The sequence below is a fragment of the Siniperca chuatsi genome, linkage group LG24 (genome assembly GCF_020085105.1).
Source record: "Siniperca chuatsi isolate FFG_IHB_CAS linkage group LG24, ASM2008510v1, whole genome shotgun sequence".
NCBI classification, from domain to species: Eukaryota; Metazoa; Chordata; class Actinopteri; order Centrarchiformes; family Sinipercidae; genus Siniperca; species Siniperca chuatsi.
In genome coordinates, this window is record NC_058065.1 from 15731527 (window position 1) to 15753898 (window position 22372).

Below are 22372 nucleotides of genomic sequence, written 5' to 3' on the forward strand. Positions count from 1 at the left end.
TAGTCAAAACTAGATTTAAATGCAATGAAGCCTACTGAAGTCAGAACGAGTTTTCCGTTTAAACCATCATGTAGCTAAACATCTTAAAAGACTTGTTTTACTCACATTTTTAAATTGTTACTTCAAATGGCAGATGCATAGCCCACTGCATGATATGAAATCCTACTTTTTAAATATTTTCTGCCTTAGAATACATTACTGAGTGTTTTAAATCAGTTAAAAACAGTAAAATTTAATTTATTCTAAACAAAAAATAAGGAGGAAGGAAAAAAAGAAAGAAAGTAGGGTGTGATCTTATGGGCTTCTTAATGGGGCCCCTTGGTGAGCGTGGGCTCTGTGTCAACAGCCCCCCCTAAAACCCACTGATTGGATTGGCCAGGGCATCTAAAGTATTTTCATGTAACTTGGATGAGATTTTATCCTAGGATGCCCTTATTAAACTGCATCACTGTCTACATATGAAACCTGTGATTTAAAATAATAATCCTGCTATGTTCTCCAGGTGAAATCATTTCTAGTGGGGCTAAATAAATCAGACTGCAATTTTTGCGAGGAAGCTCCTGGGACCCCTTTAGCGACCCCTTGAAGGTTGCCGAACCTCAGTTGGGGAACCCGTGATCTACAAAGGGGGGATGGTGGTGGGAGGTGTTAAATCAGTTATTTTGATGCTGAACTCGGTCAGTTATGTATAAACTCCCAGAACAAGGCCTGGCGTTTAAAAAGTTCCTAACCTGCACTTATAATGGAAATCAGAATGCGGTTGTTTTTATTTCATCCCAGCATTGCAGAGCGTAAGCAAAACGGGAATAAAGTGCGTGAAGCAGCGGAAACGGGGAGGCGGATGTGAAGTAGGCTAGTCCAGCCAAATAAATAAGAAATGAACGCGTCTTTCTACCCAGCCTCACAACATCATGGAGAAGTAACCGACGCTGTGGAGAGAAAGAGATGGCAACCATGATTTAAAAACGGGAATAATTAAAAGAAAACACAAAGGGAGGTTTCGCTTTGACCGGAGGTTAGACTACCGAGAGGCAGCGGTGCTGCGCCCGGGCTCTGGAGCGCCGGATCCCGCTTGGAAGCCGATGAAGGGTCGGTAGTGCCCGGGCCGTATGGAGGTCCGATTAAGTGACTTCTGCGGGGATTGTTTTGGCATGCAGAAGGGCTTGTGAACGACGTTTAAATCGCCGTAGCAAAGGTAAGTGAGGTGTCTCATATATATATGTAGACAGACATTTCATTTATTTTTGTACACGGGGTTGCTTTGATGTGGATCTGGCAGCCTGATTTGTTGCCATCAAGCCATTAATTGACGTTTTCTACACGCGCAAATGTATTTCATCACATTTTTTTCACTCATCAATCTGTCTACTGCTCTGTAAAGCCTCTGACTGGGGTGGTATTGTGAGCTGATGAAGTCATGCTCTGGTGTGCACTGGCAGCAGCAGTGACAAATAAAGGCCTAATAGAAACAACAACAAAGCCAAAATATTATTTTTGTCCTGCAGTATCAGGTGTTGCTGTCAAAATGAAAAGAGGCTTTAGGCAAAAAGGGAAAAGTCAACAGTGATTTCAACCTGCTCTCACACATGCACACTGTTAAGAGTGTGAGTACATCAGATCAGAGCTGTAGTGTGCTCACACAATCAATACCAGAATAACAGGAATGCTCATCTTCCCGTAATTCCTCCTTAATAGCTTCATCCAGTGTCTTGCTCAAAGACAAGTCAGCAGGGCAGGAGCTGGGTCCAGTTCGAAGAAGAATCTATATACCACCACTGTGCTGCATCTTGGCATTGCACTCCAATACAAGGGAGATTCTCAAATGTATTAAGCCTATTTTTGACTACTAGGCCTATTGACCTGATAGTTGATACCCCTTTCATTATCAGTGCATCCTACCCTGTGCTTTTCTTTGAATTAAATCCTCTGATCTACACCCGAAAAGAGTTAAAATCTCTATTAGGCGCTGATGTGCCAATATGTCGTTGATGTTAGAGCTGCAATAGCCAGGTTCTTATGAAAAATATATCATCTAACCAGCAGTGTTTCAAAGTGTGGCTACACCAGATGCAGTGATTTATTATTGCACTTCCATAAAAATGGGGGGACTCACAAGAGACAGATTTAAAAAAAGAATGGTCAAAACTGAAGCAGTAGAGGGAGATATCCTGACTTTTAGTCTGGGTGAAGCCCCAAAAACACTCAATCCTACATTTCCCATAATGCAACCCAGTAGTCTTTTACAGTAAACCCTGCCTGCCTAGCAAATGCCCATCTTTCAAACACCATATCTCCAGTTTATAACCCAGGCTTTCTGTAAAAGATTGTAAGTCTGAACTCCAACCCAAGATAACCCTGATGACGTCATCAGTTCATCAGGTTTTGTTCCTTTACTTCAGACATACAATAAAAAAAATTCAGTTTACAATGATAGTGACAGTGTCAGATTTAACAAAATTTGTAGTAATTGGGTCCGTGACTTCAGACAGAAAGACACATACAGGCTTACCGTTTCAAGCTAGTGACTGTTGAATTTGCTAACTAAAATTGTGGCTTGCAGATTTTATCAGCTGTAGCTAGATAGCTAATTAAGCTAACGTTAGCTCCAAGATTTGAGTTTTTAATGGGCTGACTGATTTTAAAATGACAACCCTGTAAAAGCGACTAACTGATGTGTGTGGTGAATGTAACACTATCTTGAATAACAAGTTTGGCTGGTGTTGCTGAAGTGTAAACTTCCAAAATCCAATTAAAAGCAAGACAGAGCCGCTAACAGTACCCTATACTCTGATTTAGTAGCATAAGACTGCCTTCCCACAGTGGGGAACTACTACTACGTGGATGTGCTAGTCACGAATGGTAAGGGCTTGTGTCCACCAAAGCGTTTTTCCTAGCTGAAAACGCCAGGCCCTGTCCTGAAAATATCCTGCTACGAGGGCTTGAAAGCATTTTGGAGGTGCAGCATTATTTCAGCTAATGGTTAACAAAATGTTCCTAAAGTCCTATTTTTCATATTGATATTGTGGTATTCAGAGAATGTCATCTGGTACAGACATGAATACTCAGAGACCAGCAGTATTAATTTCTCCTCCATTGTTGTCGTTTTTCAGCACGTGTAGCATATGCCGCTTATGTCGGAGCAGATAAACACACTGTTTAATCCATTCTTACACTTTTGATCTTGTATTTTTGGTTTTGGAAAGGCTAAAAAACTAAACAAAACACCAACCTCCAAATGTATACTGAGTACACTTCTTACTATGGCTTACCGTACACTGCTTCAACACGCAGAGAAATTCAAACCTTGACAGGCCTGCCGAACCTAGTTACGATTGCTAAGCTATGATTTGACAATCACTTTTTGGGGGAGAGGTTTAGCAAACAGTCATTTCCTGAACAATATAGAGTCCGTTCTGTCCTGATTTAAGATGGTCTAGTGTTTAGATTTTAATTATTTCCCTTTTGTATCCTTAGGCATCACAGGCTGGCAGAACAGGGAGTTGTATGCAGTTTTCTGATGTCATGTTTCAGGATTTCTGGGTATTGCTGCCATAGCCTCCTCGGTGTGAAGAGGCCCTATTAATATTGTGTTTGAACTTTCAAAGCAATAGTTTGAAATTGTGTGCTTACTTGGTTTCTTGCTGAGAGTTAGATGAGCAGATTGATACCACTTTTATGTCTGTTAAATATGAAGCTACCGCCAGCAGCCAGTTAGCTTAGCTTAGTATAAAGACTGGAAACAACTATCCTGGCTCTGTCCAAAGGTAACAGAATCTGCCTACCAGCACCTCTAAAGCTCACGTAGTTAATATGTTATATCTATCAACAATTTGTGATTTTACAGGGGTTATGTGCCAGACTATTTCTTTGCTAGGAGCAGTGACTTCTTGGAGTCTCTGCTGAGCTAACCGTCTGCTGGCTGTAGCTTCATATTTAGTATACAAACATGAGAGCGGTATCAGTTTCTCATCTGATTCCCAGCAAGAAAACCAATAAGTGTATTTCCCAAAATGTTGAACTATTCTTTTAACCCTAACTGCCCTAAACATGAACCTAACCATAACCTTTGCTTTAACTCTTATCAGTAGGCTAGTTTTTCTTTGGGCACACAGTGAATCAAATGTCTTCAGTTGGTGGAGCACTGTCATGAATGTCACATTGGATTGGGCACTTTGGTCTGCACAAGGTTAGAAGTACAAGAATGCACTGAAACACAAACACACACACACACACACACACACACACACACTGGCACAGAGGAATGTGATGGGTGTGTTGGGGACAGGAAGCTGTCGCCTCTGACCGGACCGCCTCATTGTTATCCAGCCATCCTACAGCTATTCCAGCCGAACAACTAAGCTATCAGGATAGTGAGCTACATTAGATTATGTAGTTTGCTTTTGGATGTAGTACTTTCTGTAGCAAGGCAACAGTATTATAGCAGGTTTGGCTAACGTAAGCCAGCTAGCTAATGTTAATCAAATACGGGAGGCACTCTTTGTAGCTTTTTACCTGGGCAATGCACATAGACTGCCCAAAGTAACAAAAGACACTGGCTATGGTCTTAGTTTTACCAAGTTTATAAAGCTATGGTCTACACTCAAGGGAAAAGGAGGACAATTGAGTGGATACCCAGTTAACAAATAAAACTAATTCAACATATTACTATAGGGCATAACATCCCATAAGGGTGACATTGGTGTAGAGGAGGTCCATTCATTTGACATGGGATGACTTATCAGATATTAATGGACAGGGTATACAGCTATCTAGACCGCCCAGAGCAGGAGGAAGCAGGGCAGTCAGAGGAGAGTGAGGAAGAGATGACTGCTACAGCAGGAAGAGCAGGGATTTTTTAGAGCAGTATTTGGAGAGGAAAGAAGCAAGGGAGCAGCAGCATGCCAGAGACCGTGAGGAGAGAGATGACATCCATTTGTTTCTCATGAGCCTGGCTCCAGCCATGAGACGACTGCCTTCAGACAGGCAGTCATGGCTCACAGTTAGGATGCAGGCAATCTCGGAACCCATCGGCATTCGTCTGACGACAATTTAGCCTCTGGGGGCAACGGCCAATGTTTAAGGGCTTCCAGTGTAGCCTGCAGATATCCGATATCCAGGCCAAGACTTATTGTTTACAGTCCGATTAGCAATCTTGGAACCCATCAGCTATCATTTCATGACAATTTGAATGCAGAAAAATTTTAAAAAGGTGATCAAAAAGCTGATCTCTAGGGTTGCAAGATTGATAAAAAGCTAAATTGTCGTCAAACGATAGCCGATGGGTTCCGTGACTGCATTTCGGCCAATGTGTTCTGCCTCTTTTGCTCTCCACATGGACTGTTTACCTGCATGCAACCAAAGCCTGCTCAAACGTAATTGGTCAATATTACTCGGACTACAAACGTAAACGCTTCCGATACCAAAATCTTGTCTCTTGCCTACAGATTCTGCATTCATATGCAGATATCTGTTTAGAGATTAGGATGCAGGAGATGCTCCATGAGGCAGAGTTTGGAGCTTCATATTCACAGCCCCCACGTGTCATTTCCCATTATGTACAGCTGTGATGTGTTTGTGTATATATGTATAATACATGTACAATATATTTATTTTGATGTTACTTTATTTATACAATATTATTGTATTTATTTGAAGCAGTTTAATTTAATTTTGACTAATTAAACATGGAATTGATCACAAATTATATACATGTACAATTTAAACATTAAAAACTTCAGCTAAATTAATATTTACAAGTTCAGTTCAATAACGTCACAAGGATTGAAGGAAATGTCTGCACAGTGGAGCAGTTAAGGGAGACTATGGCACACATGGTCATATTGGCACGGGACTTGGCCAGCAGGTGAGGGGAAACAGTGGCAAAACGTATCCTGCACACTCAGTGCCTCAGCTGATGCTCTGTTCTCTTGAAGACTCCTAATGGCACCCAGCACACTGCCGTCCACGTCATCAGCACTTTTATCCCCATCATCAGCTCTGTGGTTCCCATCTGCACCATAGAGGTAGATAGATTGTCAGGGTGGAGGTGGCTTTGAGGATGCTGTCAGCTGTATCATAAGAGATTTGCAGCCGGCATTGATACACTCTCCAGCACTGGCTGAGAATGCCAAAAACATTCTCAGCAATGCACTGGGCTCTGGAGAGGCGGTGTTGAATACATGGTGATCCTCTGGCAGGCATTTTTCCCAGGATAGGGATGGAGGAGAAAGGTTTTCATCGGGAAAGCTTCTTCTCCCACTATCACAAATGGCACTGGTCCCAACTCGGGTACTGAGGGAAGTGGGTATGGTGCTGGTAGATTCAAGGTACCAGCGTGATGGGCCTGTCCCAGAGAGGAGTTGGCAACGATGCCTCCATCATTGTTGCTGCCAGGAACCTCCCACATCGACAGGCAGAAACCGGTAGTCCACATCCACCAGAGCGAGGAGGACTACAGAAAAGGTGCCCATATAATTATAAAAATGGGAGCCAGAATTATCTGGTCCCTGAATTACAACATGCTTCCCATTTAGTGTACTGATACAATTTGGGAAATTCCATTTTTCCTGGACCCTCCTCAGTTGGGACTGGCATGTGGGTTTCCCTCATTTGTGCCTAGATGACATCAGTGGTGTCTTTCACTAAATGGGCCACAGCTGACACACCAAGACGGAAACTGGAGGCAATGGTCGTGAAAGAATCCCCAGAGCTCAGGAATGTTGGGGAGGTAGGAGAAGGGTTAGTCTTTGCCTAATAAACAAAATCTAAGAAAACAATTTGATCCACATTTGTGCCAATGGGTTATGATTTTTTTTAACTAATTGATATCATTGACTGCACTATCTATCAGTAATCTAAATAAACAATAATAATCTAATTCTCTCTATATAGAGAGATAGTTATAGATGGTTATGATTGCAGTATCAGAAACATACAATGCCGACATTCTTTTGAAATTGCACACATGTCCTGGTGCAATTACTCATTACAGATAAAGCTATGGTGTGCTCTTTTTTACATTCTGTTGATAAATTGTTTATATTCTTGTGGTATATAATTTGACATAATGTGGGTATACTGTCTACCATACATAGTAGTCACACACATCCAAATACCATTTAAGGCAGGTGCTGGACCAATACAAGACAGCAATGAAAACGTGAAAAAGGGTCCGCACACTGTAGCTCCCTTAAGTGCAAATTATTGGCACATCCAGTAGCTGTTTCCAAGCTACTGTAGCTGTCATATGCCGTCGAGCACACTGGCAAGAGAATGAGGCAGAGCGGGCGGTGCTCATCTCACAAGCACTGGGTGCTGCCCATAGATATGGAGGTAATCTCCGTGACGTCACCCATAGGTTTCGGAAGAGCCAGTGTGAAGCTCCGTGTGGTGGCTCTGGCCGACACCATCTTGGCAGTGCCTGACTCTCTAAATTCTGTTATTGTACTTGGCCCCAAACACCTCCGAGACACATTATCTAAAGATATAGTTGCTCTAGATGGCATTGCCCTGGCCTCCAGCACCACCGTAAGGAACCTCGGAGTTATCTTTGATCAGATTTATCCTTTAACTCCCACGTGAAACAAACTTCAAGGACTGCCTTCTTTTACCTATGCAACATTGCAAAAATCAGGCACATCCTGTCTCAAAATGATGCCTAAAAATTGGTGCATGCATTTGTTACTTCTAGGGTGGACTATTGCAATTCCTTATTATCAGGCTGCCTGAATAAGGCCCTTAAAACTCTACAGTGATCCAGAATGCTGTGGCACGTGTAGTGACAAGAACTAGGAAAAGAGATCATATTTCTCCAATATTAGCTTCTCTGCACTGGCTCCCTGTAAAATCCAGAATATAATTTAAAATTGAGGCACAATGCAAATGCCACCTAGAATTTTTAAAATAGTAGAAATGTAATTGTAGTGTTAATATTAATAAATGAATAATAATAGGAATGACAGCTATAGGAAAAATAATATTGTATATTGTATTGTCAGTATTAGTAACAGAGCCAATAACAACAACTGTAGTAGCAGTTGTTGTGGGGGCAACAGGTGGCCCACAACCACAGATCCAGTCTCTGCAGCTCCGGAGGCAGAAATACTTGCTGAAAGTGACAGAAGGAGAGAGGAGAGAAACGAGACGGCACAGAACTACAGGAGAGAGAAGATGTCGAGTTTGTAACATGCAGTAATGGGATAAAAATGCATACAGATGGAGAGGAGAGAAGGAATGAGGAAAGAGGTGCATCATGGGAAGTCTCCCGGCAGTCCAGGCCTATAGCAGCATAACTAAGGGATGGTTCAGGGCTCACCTGAGCCAGCCCTAACTAAGCTTTATCAAAGAGGAAAGTCTTAAGCCTTAAAAGGTTTCAGTCGTAGTCATCTGGACACTGTTTTCAGAATCAAGACGTTTCGGCTCCCATCCGGAAGTCATTCTCAATTGAGAATGACTTCGGATGGGAAGTCATTCTCAATTGAGAATGACTTCCGGATGGGAGCCGAAACGTCTTGATTCTGAAAACAGTGTCCAGAACTACGACTCCTTTCTGATAGAACACTCCTGGACGAATGAGGGACTACACCGTCATAATTTAAAATCCTTCTCCCTCTCTCTCTCCTTCTCTCACCTACAAAGCTCTTAATGGTCAGGCACCATCGTATCTTAAAGATCTCATAATACCTTATTACCTGACTAGAACACTGTGCTCCCAGGATGCAGGGTTACTTGTGGTTCCTAGAGTCTCCTCCAAAAGTAGAATGTAAGCCAGAGCCCTCAGTTATCAAGCTCCTCTCTTGTGGAATCAGGTCCCAATTTGGATTTGGGAGGCAGACACCATCTCCACATTTAAGATTAGGCTTAAGACTTTCCTCTTTGATAAAGCTTAGTTAGGGCTGGCTCAGGTGAGCCCTGAACCATCCCTTAGTTATGCTGCTATAGGCCTTGACTGCCGGGAGACTTCCCATGATGCACCTCTTTCCTCATTCCTTCTCTCCCTCTCCATCTGTATGCATTTTTATCCCATTACTGCATGTTACAAACTCGACATCTTCTCTCTCCTGTAGTTCTGTGCCGTCTCGTTTCTCTCCTCTCTCCTTCTGTCACTTTCAGCAAGTATTTCTGCCTCCGGAGCTGCAGAGACTGGATCTGTGGTTGTGGGCCACCTGTTGCCCCCACAACAACTGCTACTACAGTTGTTGTTATTGGCTCTGTTACTAATACTGACAATACAATATACAATATTATTTTTCCTATAGCTGTCATTCCTATTATTATTCATTTATTAATATTAACACTACAATTACATTTCTACTATTTTAAAAATTCTAGGTGGCATTTGCATTGTGCCTCAATGGCCCACCATTGAGTCTGGTTCTGTCCAAGGTTTCTGCCTCTTAAAGGAAGTTTTTTCTTGCCACTGTTGCCAAATGCTTGCTCGTGGTGGGATTTGTTGGGTCTCTATAAATAATATTATAAAGAGTACAGTCTAGACCTGCTCTATAGGAAAAGTGCAATGAGATAACTTCTGTTATGAACTGGCGCTATGTAAATAAAATTGAATTGAATAACTTTAAGCCTTAATATAATTTAAACGGGTGAGTTATATAAAAATTCACCCCACGTACAGTTGTCATGAACAGGGAAATTAGCTATAGAGACCAAAAATTTTTTTGTACCAGGCTGTAAACGCGTTTAGTTCTGCTGTGAAGTTGAGCATTTTAACATGGGGGCTTATGGAGATTGACTCGCTTTTGAAACCACCTCAGGTGGCCATTCAAGGAACTGCAGTTTTTGGCACTTCTGCGTAATTTTTCAGCCTTGGAGGTTGTGTTTTTTGGGGGGGTTTTTATTGACCAAATTTCAAATATTACAATACATTGTACAAAGACACATATTTCAGCTGATCACATTGAGAAATTATCATTTTAACAACTTATATTCAAACATGAAACAAAAAAAGAAAACAAAACAAAAAAAAACACAGACTACGTCAATTTGTATGAGGAAGATGTTAACTTTAGACATATACTAAACAACTTATTTATCTTTATTGCAAAGTATTTTACCGATTATTTGAGAGGTCTTAATAGCTTTCTTGTTCGTTGTTATCTTAGAAACAGAGTCAAAGAGATATTGGCAGTTCAACGCAAAACAGATATTAGCTGTGGTTAGAAGCACTCTAGCCTTATGGATGTGATATTTGCCGACAAGACAGATAAGCTTGAGAGCATTGTTAGTAGATTGTGCGCCTTTATTACAATTCAGAAATAAGACCATGTCTTCTAATATTGGTGTCAATCTATTAGATACATCAACAGAGCAACTTCAACCCAGAACTCTTGAGAATAAGTACATTCATAAAATAAGTGAGAAATGGATTCAGTTTCTGTTCTACAGAAAGAACATATCAGAGAAATATCTAATTCAAATGTATGTAATGATATATTGCAAGGGTAGTATCTATGTAATATCTTCATGTGAACTTCTGTTATTTTATTTGGAATGAAGAATTTCAGGGTCTGACCAAACGTTCTCTGCTAAGATGTTTTGGAAAAGTTAGTTTCCATAAAAGAGTCAATTTAGGAAAATAATTCTAATCTGAGGTCTGTATTTTTCTGATTACAGAAATAGTGATTATTACACATACAATCAGGTCTTTCCCACCAATTAAGAGCTTGGGAATTTGTCCACTCAAAGGGCCATATAACACTGCACTTTTGATGAGAAATAGTAACTGTGGTGAAATACATTTGATAACACTGTTCTTTTCGAGAAATATGTATGTGTTTATGAATTGGCGCTATATAAATAAATTGAATACCCTTATGCTGAAGTCTTCTTATCCATAGTGGTTGCCTCTTAACATCAGTAAGTACATCTAAAACAAAGATTTATCAATCCATTCTTTTATGTATCTGGACTTGTTTCTAGACAGAACATGCTGATTGTTCCGTATTATGCATGAATGTGGAGAAATAATATGTTTGAAAGTACTCATCCAAGCTTCAAGAGCTTGTTTGTGAAAATTGGCAAGCTCTAGGGGCAGCTTAACAGAAATCTTAGGCCACCACACTTATCAAATAACAAATTAGGAATATAAAACCATTGACAATTATTATTAGACAAACACTGCTTAATCCAACTGATCTTGACAGCCCAGGAGGTTGCTGTTTAATGCTGCCCCTCGACAGGCTTCTGGGAAGTTGGCCAATCAGAAGAAAGTGGGCTTTCAGGGAGGGGTGCCTTAAAGAGACTAGAGCTAAAACTGCTTGTTTCAGACAGAGGATGAACTGAGGGGCTGCATAAAGGGCTAGTATAAGATAAATAAGGATTTATTTATTTTTTTACTGTGAATCAAGCAGAGCTACTCTAGTGGAGTCCCAGAGTAAAAATATAGAGCTGGAAATGAGCATAATAATTCCCCTTTAACAGAGAGGCAAAACCAGTTAAGGGGACAGTTTATATTTTGCCCTCATGGCTGGCTGTGTCTCCTTGCAGGCAGAGAAGTGTACCACTACCACCCCAATACCACAACGTTATTTGGGCAAATAGGACAAATTTCTGGCATCTCTTCAGGGACTGGGTCAGCCTTCTCCACTGTAGCTCCACTTTGTGATTTAATTAGGCTGATACGATGGCTGTATTTTTTGTTCTTTATATCTAAATCTTGCCTAGTGCAGCTTTTAAACTCTGACAATTGCATAATCTAGCATTTTCTGTACAGGCAATAGCCCAAGCACTGCCCCACCTAGAAGAATATCAGCAGTATTGTATTTTGATTTCAATGGAGAGTCAGAGGGATGAAATGCTCCTCCTGTTAAAACTCACAAACATTGAATTTCTCTACCCATCATTTCTTGTCTTAGCATAGGATGAAAGTAGTACCAAATCAAACACAGGTTTAAGGCGTATGTGCATTACTTCCAGTGCATACAGCTTGTGTGTGTAGCCCCACCACCATTGGCTGATTGATGTGTATTGATGTCAGTGCCTGGGTCTGTTTTTGTCAGGTTGTGTGTATATTTAGTCATAAAGTGTCATCATTTATAAATAACCTGCAGACTTGAAACTGCTGCTGGAGGAAAGATTGCACTTATTTTATCTCACACAGTACAGACACAGGTACGGGGGCCCACATGAACAAACATGGAGAGATTTTTCATAGATTAAAAAAAAACAAGAAAATATTTAATTTTGAAGGTCAATAAATTATTTTTCTTCAAATCTTTTGGTCTTTGATAAAAGGTTTGACCAAAATGTACAATCTTGCAAGACGTTAAAGTTGCACTAATCAATATTTTTATATTATTGATTTTATGTGGTAACCATGTTGCTAGCATAAGGTGGATCTGCTGCCTCTGAGATGAAATCAAGACTTGAACCAAATTCCAGACATGGTAAATGGACTATACTTGTATAGCACCTTTCTAGTCTTCCGACCACTCAAAGCGCTTCACACTACAAATCACATTCAGTATCTTGCCCAAGGACCAATCCGCTGACCTTCCGATTAGTGGACGACCCGCTTTACCTCTAAGCCACAGCTGCCCCAGTAGTTAAGTGTTTCCTAAAAGCTCCTCTAATCAATATTTTTATATTAACAATGGATCAAATGACGTCTAATGTGAAAGGTGTCGTGAAAAACCTTTATCTTAGAGTGGGTGAGAATTCTCCGCAATTTTCCTCAGCTCTTCTGGAGTGTTTTAGTATCTTAGTGTAATTGTTTTTGTTTTTCGGCCTGGAACACTGCTCTCATCAGCGTAATTTCCAGCCACAACAGGCAGCTGTTTTCAACTAAAAATCTCTGCTAAACCCACTGTACACTACCTGCTCAGCACCAAACAGCAGACACAGTTAGCGACTAGCTGGTGAACGTAGTTGAGCATTCAGCAGCTAAAGAGAGAGAAATTTTTCTCAGGAGTTGGTGGAGCCCAAAACAGAGCTAAAGGGAGAGTGAGTATTAGACTTACAGTCATCAGGTGGACACAAATACGACTCCAATAAATGCTAATGTTGCTCCGTGTCTGCTGATGTGTAAATAACTAATTGTTTGAACTTTATAAGGTGATTATATGTCAATGTTGTGTTTACAGCCTGTTGGGCTGCCCCCAAAAAAAAACAAAAACAAAATAATGAATGAAAGTTTAAACTATTAATCAATTATCATGTGATGTATCAGTTCATGTAATGGTCTAGGTTGGGCCTAGACACAGTTTATTGACATGTGTGTCCATTTCTTCTGATATGCCTTTGTGTAGTTTTCTACATGACAAATTCAACAGTTAGTCAGAGAGACATTTTGGGATTTGAGGACATGATAACTACATCAGAGAGTGTACCTTTAAGCTAATCGGGTAGCCCTGCCATTGCAGCAGCTCACTTCAACATTATAGCTTACAATATCACACACCTAAATAAAAACCTTGCTCAGATGACCACACACACTTAAAGTCTTAGAGGCAGTGGGGCAGAAGGGCAGTGATGAGTCAGCTTTCTGATCCAGTCTACACACTCCATCAGTCCACTCACTGTCTCTTCTGTCTGTGTGTGTGTTTGTGAAAGTATTTGTGTCAAGGGATGCATGTGTGTGCGACTTTACCTGTTTGTTTGTGTTTGTGTGTGTGTGTGTGTGTGTGTGTGTGTGTGTGTGTGCTGATAGCACGGCGCCAGTGCCCACTCCCCACCAACCACCTCCTCCTACTGAGTTCAGCCTGTACAGAGCTGCAGTCTGCTGAGGCGGAAATACAACATGACATTCTTCAAAGGGGGGTTGGGAAATCTATGCAAACTCGGAGACTAGTGTGGAAACTCACGCTGTGTTAATTTTTCTCAGATGGCAGATTTTCACAGGTCTGTGGTTAAATAGTGGAAAAGTATGCAGATATATTATGTAATGACATGTATGAGTTATTACAAGCTCCTATCATGGGTTTGACTGTCTCTGATAACCAGACACTGCCTTCCTTCCATCCATCATACAATTATACTTATATCCTCTTTGTACTTAATTTATCTTACCTGTATTATAGCGTATTATATTTTGATTTGCTTAGTACTTCCATTCCTTCTATTCTCAAGTGGGCATTGACGTGATAGCAGCTGTAAGAGTTTGCCCTCGGGGATCAATAAAGTATTTCTGATCTGATCTGATAGCTGTAATTTCTTCACATTTAAATACTTCTGAAGCATAATTGCATTAGGAATATTTATCTGTTCTGTTATGTCAGACTAATGTGGACAGAAATTTGTCCAGTGCAGTACCACATGTCAAACTGATTCCAGGCAAAAAATTACATTATATCAGTGATTCACATTCATTCAGTGCTAATTCTACATAAAAATTGACCATTACCATTATTATAAAACCAGTCCTACCTTTTGTAACATATTACTTGTTATATAATTCATATTACAGTCCAGTGGTAAGTAACATCCAGTGTGAATCTGAATCTAATGTTAGCAAGCTATGCTAACTAGCTTCGAAATTCCAATTGAAATGTGTTTGGGGCCAAGTACAGTAACTTCAGTTTTGTTTTTGTTTTGAGTTTAAAAAGATCCAATAGAAAATTGCAGGTCATCCAGGTTTTTATGTCCTTAAGGCACGCTTGAGGTTTAGCTAACTAACTAATTAGTTTCATCTGGCTTGATCGATTGATATAATTGGGTATCATCCGCATAACAAAGAAAGTGTATGGGGTGCATCCTAATAATATTGCCCAGAGGAAGCATATATATGGTGAATAGAATCGGTCCAAGCACAGGACCTTGTGGAACTCTGTGACTAACTTGGGCGTGCACGGAGGACTCACCGTAAACATGTAGAAATTGAGATCAATCTGATAGATAGGATTTAAACCAGCTTAGTGCGGCTCCTTTAATGCCAATTACATGTTCCAGTCTCTGTATTAGGATGTGATGAAACGCAGCACTAAGAACAAGACAAGTACACAGTAAATCCTGACTGAAAATCCTCAAATAAACTATAGTTATTTAGAAAGTCACACAACAAGGTTAGATATAGGTTTATAGTTGGCTAAAACCCCTGGATCAAGAGTGGGCTTTTTAAGAAGCGGTTTACAGCTACTTTAAAGGATTGTGGTACATAGCTTGTTAATAACGACAGATTGATCATATCCAGTCACGAAGTGCTAACTAAGGGTAAAACGTCTTTGAGCAGCCTAGTTGGAATGGGGTCTAAGAGACAGGTTGATGGCTTGAATTAATCGTCGAAGTTAGTTGAAGAAGGTCGATAGGAGCAAAGCAGTCAAAATATAAATCAGGTTTTACAGTGGCTACAGTGTTGAAAAGAAACCTGGGGTTGTTTTTATTTTCTTCTATTAATGATGAGTAGTAAGCTGCTCATTACGGAGGGCTTTCCTATATGTTTTAAGACTATCTTGCCAGATTAAACAAGATTCTTCCAGGTTGTTGGAATGCCATTTCCTTTCAAGTTTTCGTGATGTTTGCTTTAATTTGCGAGTTTTGGGGTTATACCATGGAGCTAACCTTCTTCGTTTTATTATCTTCTTTTTTAGAGCGATAGAATCGAGTGTCGTTCGCAGTGAGCCTGTAGCACTATCAACTAGATGGTCAATTTGGGAGGGGCTGGATTTGCATAGGAGTCCTCTGTTATATTGAGACATAACATTTAATTAAATGCAGATGGGATCGCTTCCTTGAATCTAGCCACAGCAATATCAGATAGACATCTAGAGTAAGAGTTTTTCCTAATGTCGGGTAGTCCTGTAATAGCAGTTCAAAAGTTATTAAATAATGGTCCAATTAAGAAGGATTCTGTGGAAAGACAATTAAATGTTCTATTTCAATGCCATATACCAGAACAATGACCTTCGGCAGGGATTCCAGTCATCAACAGGTATACAGTATACTGTTCACATTTGAAAAAGAACCATTCCTATAGACCAAGCAATAAGTTATCCTAAAGAGAGAGACAGAAATCAGGTGAGCCACTCACATAATTTACCTAATACAAGTACAGGTGTAATTATCTAGGAAGAAACATTTGAAAAATCATTGAATTCCCCCCCAAAACATAGTTAAAACATGTAGAATAAACATAAAGTAACAATGTTAAGACTAAGAACTAGCATGTGTTTCTTCATATATATTTTGCCTTGAGTGTTAAACCAGCTGATGGAAACACCTAATTTGCATTTTATTCACACAGCAGTCAGTTGAGTTGAAATTGTTTGGACGGCTGGATGGAAACGTAGCTGCAGGGGCAGCCGGGGCTCTAGCTGAGATTGAAGCTGTGTGGTAATGCAGCAGATTAGAGAAGGCATTCTGTCAACAGTAAATCCCCCAATTCTCTGTTTTAATCCTGCTTGATCAAGGACACTTACCTCCCGAGAGCTTCGTGTGTGTGTGTGTGTGTGTGTGTGTGTGTGTGTGTGTGTGTGTGTGTGTGTGTGTGTGTGTGTGTGTGTGCGTGCGTGTGTGTGTGTGTGTGTGTGTGTGTGTGTGTAGTTTTATAAAGACAAGAGGCAGTGGTGTGTGTGTTTGTGCAGCAGGGTTTTAGTTTTTGTGACTCTCAGGATGAAGTGTACTGGAGGTTTTGGAGTGTTTTCTGAGAGAGTTAAGAATGTGTGAGTGTACTTTAATTTGTTTGTACAAAGCATGTAGTCATTCAGAATAAGTTTGTGTTTGAACGTATATGTGTGTGTGGCAGCTATTTGGGCACAAGTGGCTTTAAACTGTGCCAGCAGCACCATGCTCAGCACTGGCCTCTGCCCTGAGCTATTTATAAAACTGTCCAGATGTGTGTGTGTGTGTGTGTGTGTGTGTGTGTGTGTGTGTGTGTGTGTGTGTGTGTGTGTGTGTTTTAGAGGCTGTTCCACAGTAAAACTTTGGAATGTTTTGGAAAAGTAAGGAAACTGCATTGTCATTCTGACAAGAATTAATGTAGAAACCAAAATAAAGTATCACAACATGAGGGCACACTGCTTCTTCAACTGACTTTTGACTTCTAATTGTTGAATGCCCCTATAATGGGTCTGATAGGAACGGCTTTTGCAATTTGCAACTGCCTGAAATTTTCCTCTGAAAATTAGCCTTTATTTATAGGCAACATTCATGGAGAAATTCTGAGTCACTTTATGTATTTCTGTATCTACATAGGTTATCAGTCACGTCTCATTTCTGGTTGCGAGAAACTATTTCCTGTAGCGTTTTTTTTTTTTTTTTTTTACACAGTGCGTTCCACTTCCTGTGAAGAAGAGTTTCCATAGTGTTAGAGGAATGTCAGTCTGGAACTGTTGTGACAGAAATGTTTGGACGGGATTTGGTCAGCCTCTCTTTATCCTCGGCATGAACAAAATGTGGATGAATTCAAATGCAGTTTTTAACCAATAGCAGCATTTTATAAGCATGAAATGTTGCTGAAGCAAAAATTACTCTTTTTCCTTTGTAACTCAAAGTGACTCCCTTTGTTTTCAGACACTCAGTGTCAGTGAACTTTCAAATGGATTTCCACATTGACTTTTGAAAAGAAAATAATACAAAATACAAAAAATATATATATTTGGCTGGATCTAACAAATAAAGTCTATAAATGGAAAACACTAATGTAATGCTGTATTCACATTATAGTGGAAAAACAAGGCTTTTGTGCTGCGTGTTCCATGTTGCTCTGTGCAAGATTCTTGTCTCAATATGATGACTTGTGGCTTGGCCACACTGCCTACCACACAGCGTGTGTGCGTCGCGGAACTTCTTGGTTTTCATTTTTGCGACCATGTTAACAAATTAGAGCAGCCACACAGCCCGCGTGAGCAGTGCGTCTCCTGCGATGCTTCATCTACAGAATAGAGGTCTTGCCTATTTTTCCACAACATGCTTGCTTAACAGACATGAAAAAAATCTGATTATTTTTTTAATTCAACACCTGTATACGTTTCAGATTAAAAGTCTTCTAGAGTTTTTGTGGACAGAATACCTTCATTTCAACTCTGTCTATGTGGACACCATACGCGTGCGAGCTGCAGCAGTTCAGCAAGGCATCCGACACGCACAGGTAGAGGTAGGCAGTGTGGCCCAACCGTTAGTGGGAAGTGAGTGTGGCATAGCGGTTATTCTTCTCTTCCGTGAAGAAATTCGTATCTTCCTTCTGCAACAGTCTGGTTCTCGTCCAGCAAGTTAAGACCTTCACCTAGGGAATTTTAAAGTTCATCGTTAATTAAAGCAGATCGCCTGCTGTAGCAACTTGCGTCGCAGTGGAATGGCAATGGTGAAACTGACATGCTGGATTTTATAGGCTTGGTGACACCATGGCCTCGTCACAGGAGTCTCCTGCGCTCCTGTGGGGCTCGTCCAGTAGGAATCCAGGATTTGGTTTCAAATTTAAGTCTCACACTCAGGTGAGATTTACCAAACCTGAGGGTTTTTTGGCGCTGTTTCTTTGTTTAGGCTTTTATTTCTACATGTAGGCCTCTTTGTTCCCCATGTGGCGAGGTCTCAACACAGTGTATAGCTCCTTTCCAATTAGCTGAATCCATTGTATTAGTGTTAATATTGAATTTAATTTAGATGTAACTGTCAGAGGTAACACTGCAGCCATTTTGCTACTGGTTCATTGACACTTCTTCGCTGTCAGAAAGTCATGATGATGACTTGGAATTACAACTCAGAGGCTGGCATGAATGGTTTTTTCGACTCGGTTGTTCGTAATTACAGTCTCAATTATATCACGTGAACACGGCATTAAGGCCTTTACCTTTACGGTGTTGGTCTACTCTCAGCACTCTTATCAGTGTCATTTCCACCTGGAGCAGACAGCTGTTTTCAACAGTTTTTAGCTTCAATGATTTAGCAGCTAAAGAGCCAGATATGTTTCTGAGGAGTTAAAAGGATACTAAATAATGGACTTACATTCATGTGGATACAAACACAATTCCAAATGAATGCTAATATTAAGAGCTGCAATACTTAGTAAGGAACTATTTTTTTTTTTGCCCTTATTTGATAGTGCAGCTGGATTCGAACCTGGGTCACTGCAGCCGGTCGCTGCAACTCAGCCTTGGTACATGGGCCACGTGCTTTATCAGCTGAGCTACCGGGGTGCCCCAACTATTTTGATTAACCATTTAATTATTTTTTCAAGCAAAAATGCCAATCATTTGACGGTTCCAGGTTTTCAAAAGTAAGAATGTTTTGCTTTTCCTTGTCTGACGTCACAGTAAGGCCAGAGACAGACAGAAGTGAAGGGACTTTGTTGCTGCCCAATGCGCCAGCCAGCATAATGGGAATGACTGCCTGACATCATAGTAAATTTATTCTCTTTTGATTTTGGACAAAGCAGTTGGCATGTAAAATCTTCCATAATATATTCTCTGCAGTTTTCTGTATACCTCTCTCACTCTCTAATTTAGAAACCTGGGTGTACGGTATGCCTGTATGTGAGTGCACATCCTTTCAGTCTTATAATGGCAAGAAGAATGGAAAGAAGGAGAGGGAGAGGAAGGAGGGGATCTGATCATTAGGTCTGACGTGACTGCTGTGGAAGAGACGCAGTTTGGCGTAATCACCTCTCACCATGGAAACCAAAGTGTGTGCGTGTGAGAGAGACAGAGCAATAAAGAAACTGAAAGAAAGGAAAGGAAGAAGAGGAAAATAAACCGAAGAGAGGTAGTGTGCGTGCGTGTGTGCCTACGTACGTTTTGAAAGGTCGACAGGATATGGTTTTATTTCTATCCATTCAGGAAGTGGAACTGAGCCTGTTAACCTCTGGAGTAGTTGCTGGTGGTCTTTACAAACTCATTGTGTGGCTGAAGTAAAGGCATATCTTTTATCCTTGTTGTTAATTCATTGTAGGTGATATCAACTATATATATATATATATATATATATATATATATATAAAAAATGTTAAAATTATTAAATCATGTTGTCAAAAGTTGAATTTTAGAGAAATGTGTGTAAAATGATGCACAAGCCATCCAGAATATATCCATTTGATTTAGTGGTGCAGTTACAAAAAAACATGGTGTTGTGGGTTATTTCCAGAAGTGCAAGCATTTTTTAGATTTGGGAGATTATTCTATTAATGTGATTATGTATAAAGTGTTCTTTGTAAATTAAAAGGAATAGTCAGACATTTTGGGAAATACTCTTATTCATATTCTTGCTGAGAGTTAGATGAGAAGATTGATACCACTCTCATGTCTGTGCATTATCTATGGCTAAAGCTGGGAGTTGATTAGCTTAGCTTAGCATAGAGGCTGAAAGCAGTTAGTCATGTCCAAAGTTGAAAAATGCATGTCCTAGACCACCAAGAAACGAACCCTCTCACATTAGTAATGTTAGAATTTAAAAACAGTAACATTAGAATATATGAAATTCCTGCTTTTTGCCTTTACATGTTTAAAGTACAGAGCCACCTCAGAGGATATTATTAGTAACGTTAGCATGTATGAACCTCCTGCTGTCGACCATCAAAATATAACACATTTTCTTTTTCACAGAAGACATTTTGACATGTCAGTAGGAAAATCACAGGTGTAAATAAATTCCATTTAGTTGCCTCTGTTTGTGGGTCCTGTTACACACTGTCATGTCTTACTGGCACATTTAAATAGAATGGAGCAAATGTTGATTGATGTTTTTAATAGCACCTGAGCTTTTATTACTATGACAAATCAAAAGGTCTGCACTTTAATGCACTCTGAGCTGAAATGGAGGTATCCTTCTTGGGATATTTAACATTTTCCATGTGTTAGTTTTGCAACTCCTCACATTGATCTCCTCATAAACTCTCAGTATTTCTGGTTTGTCTCCAAGTCGCCCATTAAATAGTTACCGTTACAGTTTTCTTTATCAAAGTAAAAGTAACAGTTTGCCCTACTGCACGCAAAATATTACCACAAAATACTGACCATCATCCCTCTTCTTGTCCCCCTTGTCTTCCCCTTTCCCCTATCACCTTCCTTACTTCCTGTCTCTTTTTCTCTCTCTCTCTCTCTCTTCTATAGGTCTCCAACCTCCCTTCACCCCTCTCCTCCCTGTGGATCATAGGAACGCCTTATCATCACCCTCTTCTCCCCGGACAGACCAGCAGAAGGATTCCTGGATCGTCTTTCATCCTTAATTCCTCGACTCTCTGCCCTTCTCCCACCCCCATCACTTTCCTTTGTCATAATGATTCATGAAGTACTATAGTGCCCTCAAGCGAGACATTGCTCTGCTGTTGACTCTTATGTGTTTGTCAAAATGGACAGGTGTCCTAGGGTGTTAAGAGGGATAAATCGACATTTATAGTGGAAACGTGATATACATGGCTGATCTAAGAGAGACAAAAGGGCAAAAAGAGAGATAGAAGTTTCAAACTGCCTCACAACACCTTGAATGATGACTAGTGGAACCTGGGAACTCTGAAGTGCCTTGCCCAAGGGAACATCAGCAGGGCCAAAGAAATGTACAGGAAGGAAACCAAAATCCAATAGTTTTTTTTAAATAGAGTTGCTTTAGCATCCATCTGTACCTCCATACATCCATCCTTTTCTCCATTTTTCTTAGCTTCATCTTTCCTCCCATTCCCTGCTTCACTTTGGTCTAGTGGTGGAGCTTTTAAGCTAACGGGCCTACGTGTCTCCTTCCTTTTTTTCTTCTTCCCTAACTTCCTTCTCCCTCCCTCTTTGTTTTCTTTCTTTGGCCCACCTACCTGGCCTCCACCATTCGCCCCTCCCTTGCAACAGCTGTCCTCCCCCTCGCCCCGCCCCAGTCATCCTCCCTTCCCTCTCCACCTCCTCTGCCCCCTCCTCCCCCACCACCATCATTATCACCACCACTATCCTCACCCTCAGTCCCACCATCACCAGCACCACCATCACCACCCCCAGCTTTCCTCATCTCCCCTCGCTTCTTGCCCCCTCCCTTCTCTGCCTCCTCCTCTGTGGTAACCATGGCAATGGCTGCCACGTCCTCTTCCCCGTCGTCCTCAACGTCGGCCAACGGCAGTGCCCGAGAGCACCTGCTGGCGGTCCGTCGGCGTACCCCGCACACCCGGCCATACACGGTTGGGCCCGACAACCTCCGCAGCCTGTCGGTGCAGGGTGCAGTTGGAGCCTCCACCTCTGGGTCCTCCTCCTCCTCCTCCTCCTCCTCCTCCTCCACTGTGTCGTCAGGGAACCAACCAGAAATGGCGGGGATGGGGCTCCAGCGGGCCAATAGTGACACAGACCTGGTGACGTCTGACAGCCGCTCATCACTCACAGCGTCTACGTACCAGCTTACTCTAGGCCACAGCCACCTGGTCATCTCCTGGGACATCAAGGAGGAAGTGGATGCCACCGACTGGATCGGCCTGTACCACATCGGTGAGCAAACTCAAACTCACCTCCCCCCACTGAAGTGTGGA

At 41.0% G+C, this 22372-nt stretch overlaps 1 protein-coding gene across 6 annotated transcripts in view; it reads left to right on the forward strand.

Annotated features, from left to right (window-relative positions):
• Window positions 1–616: 616 nt before the first annotated feature.
• hecw2b (HECT, C2 and WW domain containing E3 ubiquitin protein ligase 2b) overlaps window positions 617–22372 on the forward strand; it is a 61951-nt gene continuing 40195 nt past the window's right edge. For all 6 annotated transcript variants that reach the window (XR_006377075.1, XM_044188377.1, XM_044188380.1 and 3 more), the window contains exons 1-2: window positions 617–1195; window positions 20988–22331. Coding sequence is in view for 5 of the 6 variants with exons in the window: in XM_044188377.1 (XP_044044312.1) it covers window positions 21917–22331 (415 nt within the window). In the remaining variant the exon portion in view is untranslated. The remainder of the gene's footprint in view (window positions 1196–20987; window positions 22332–22372) is intronic.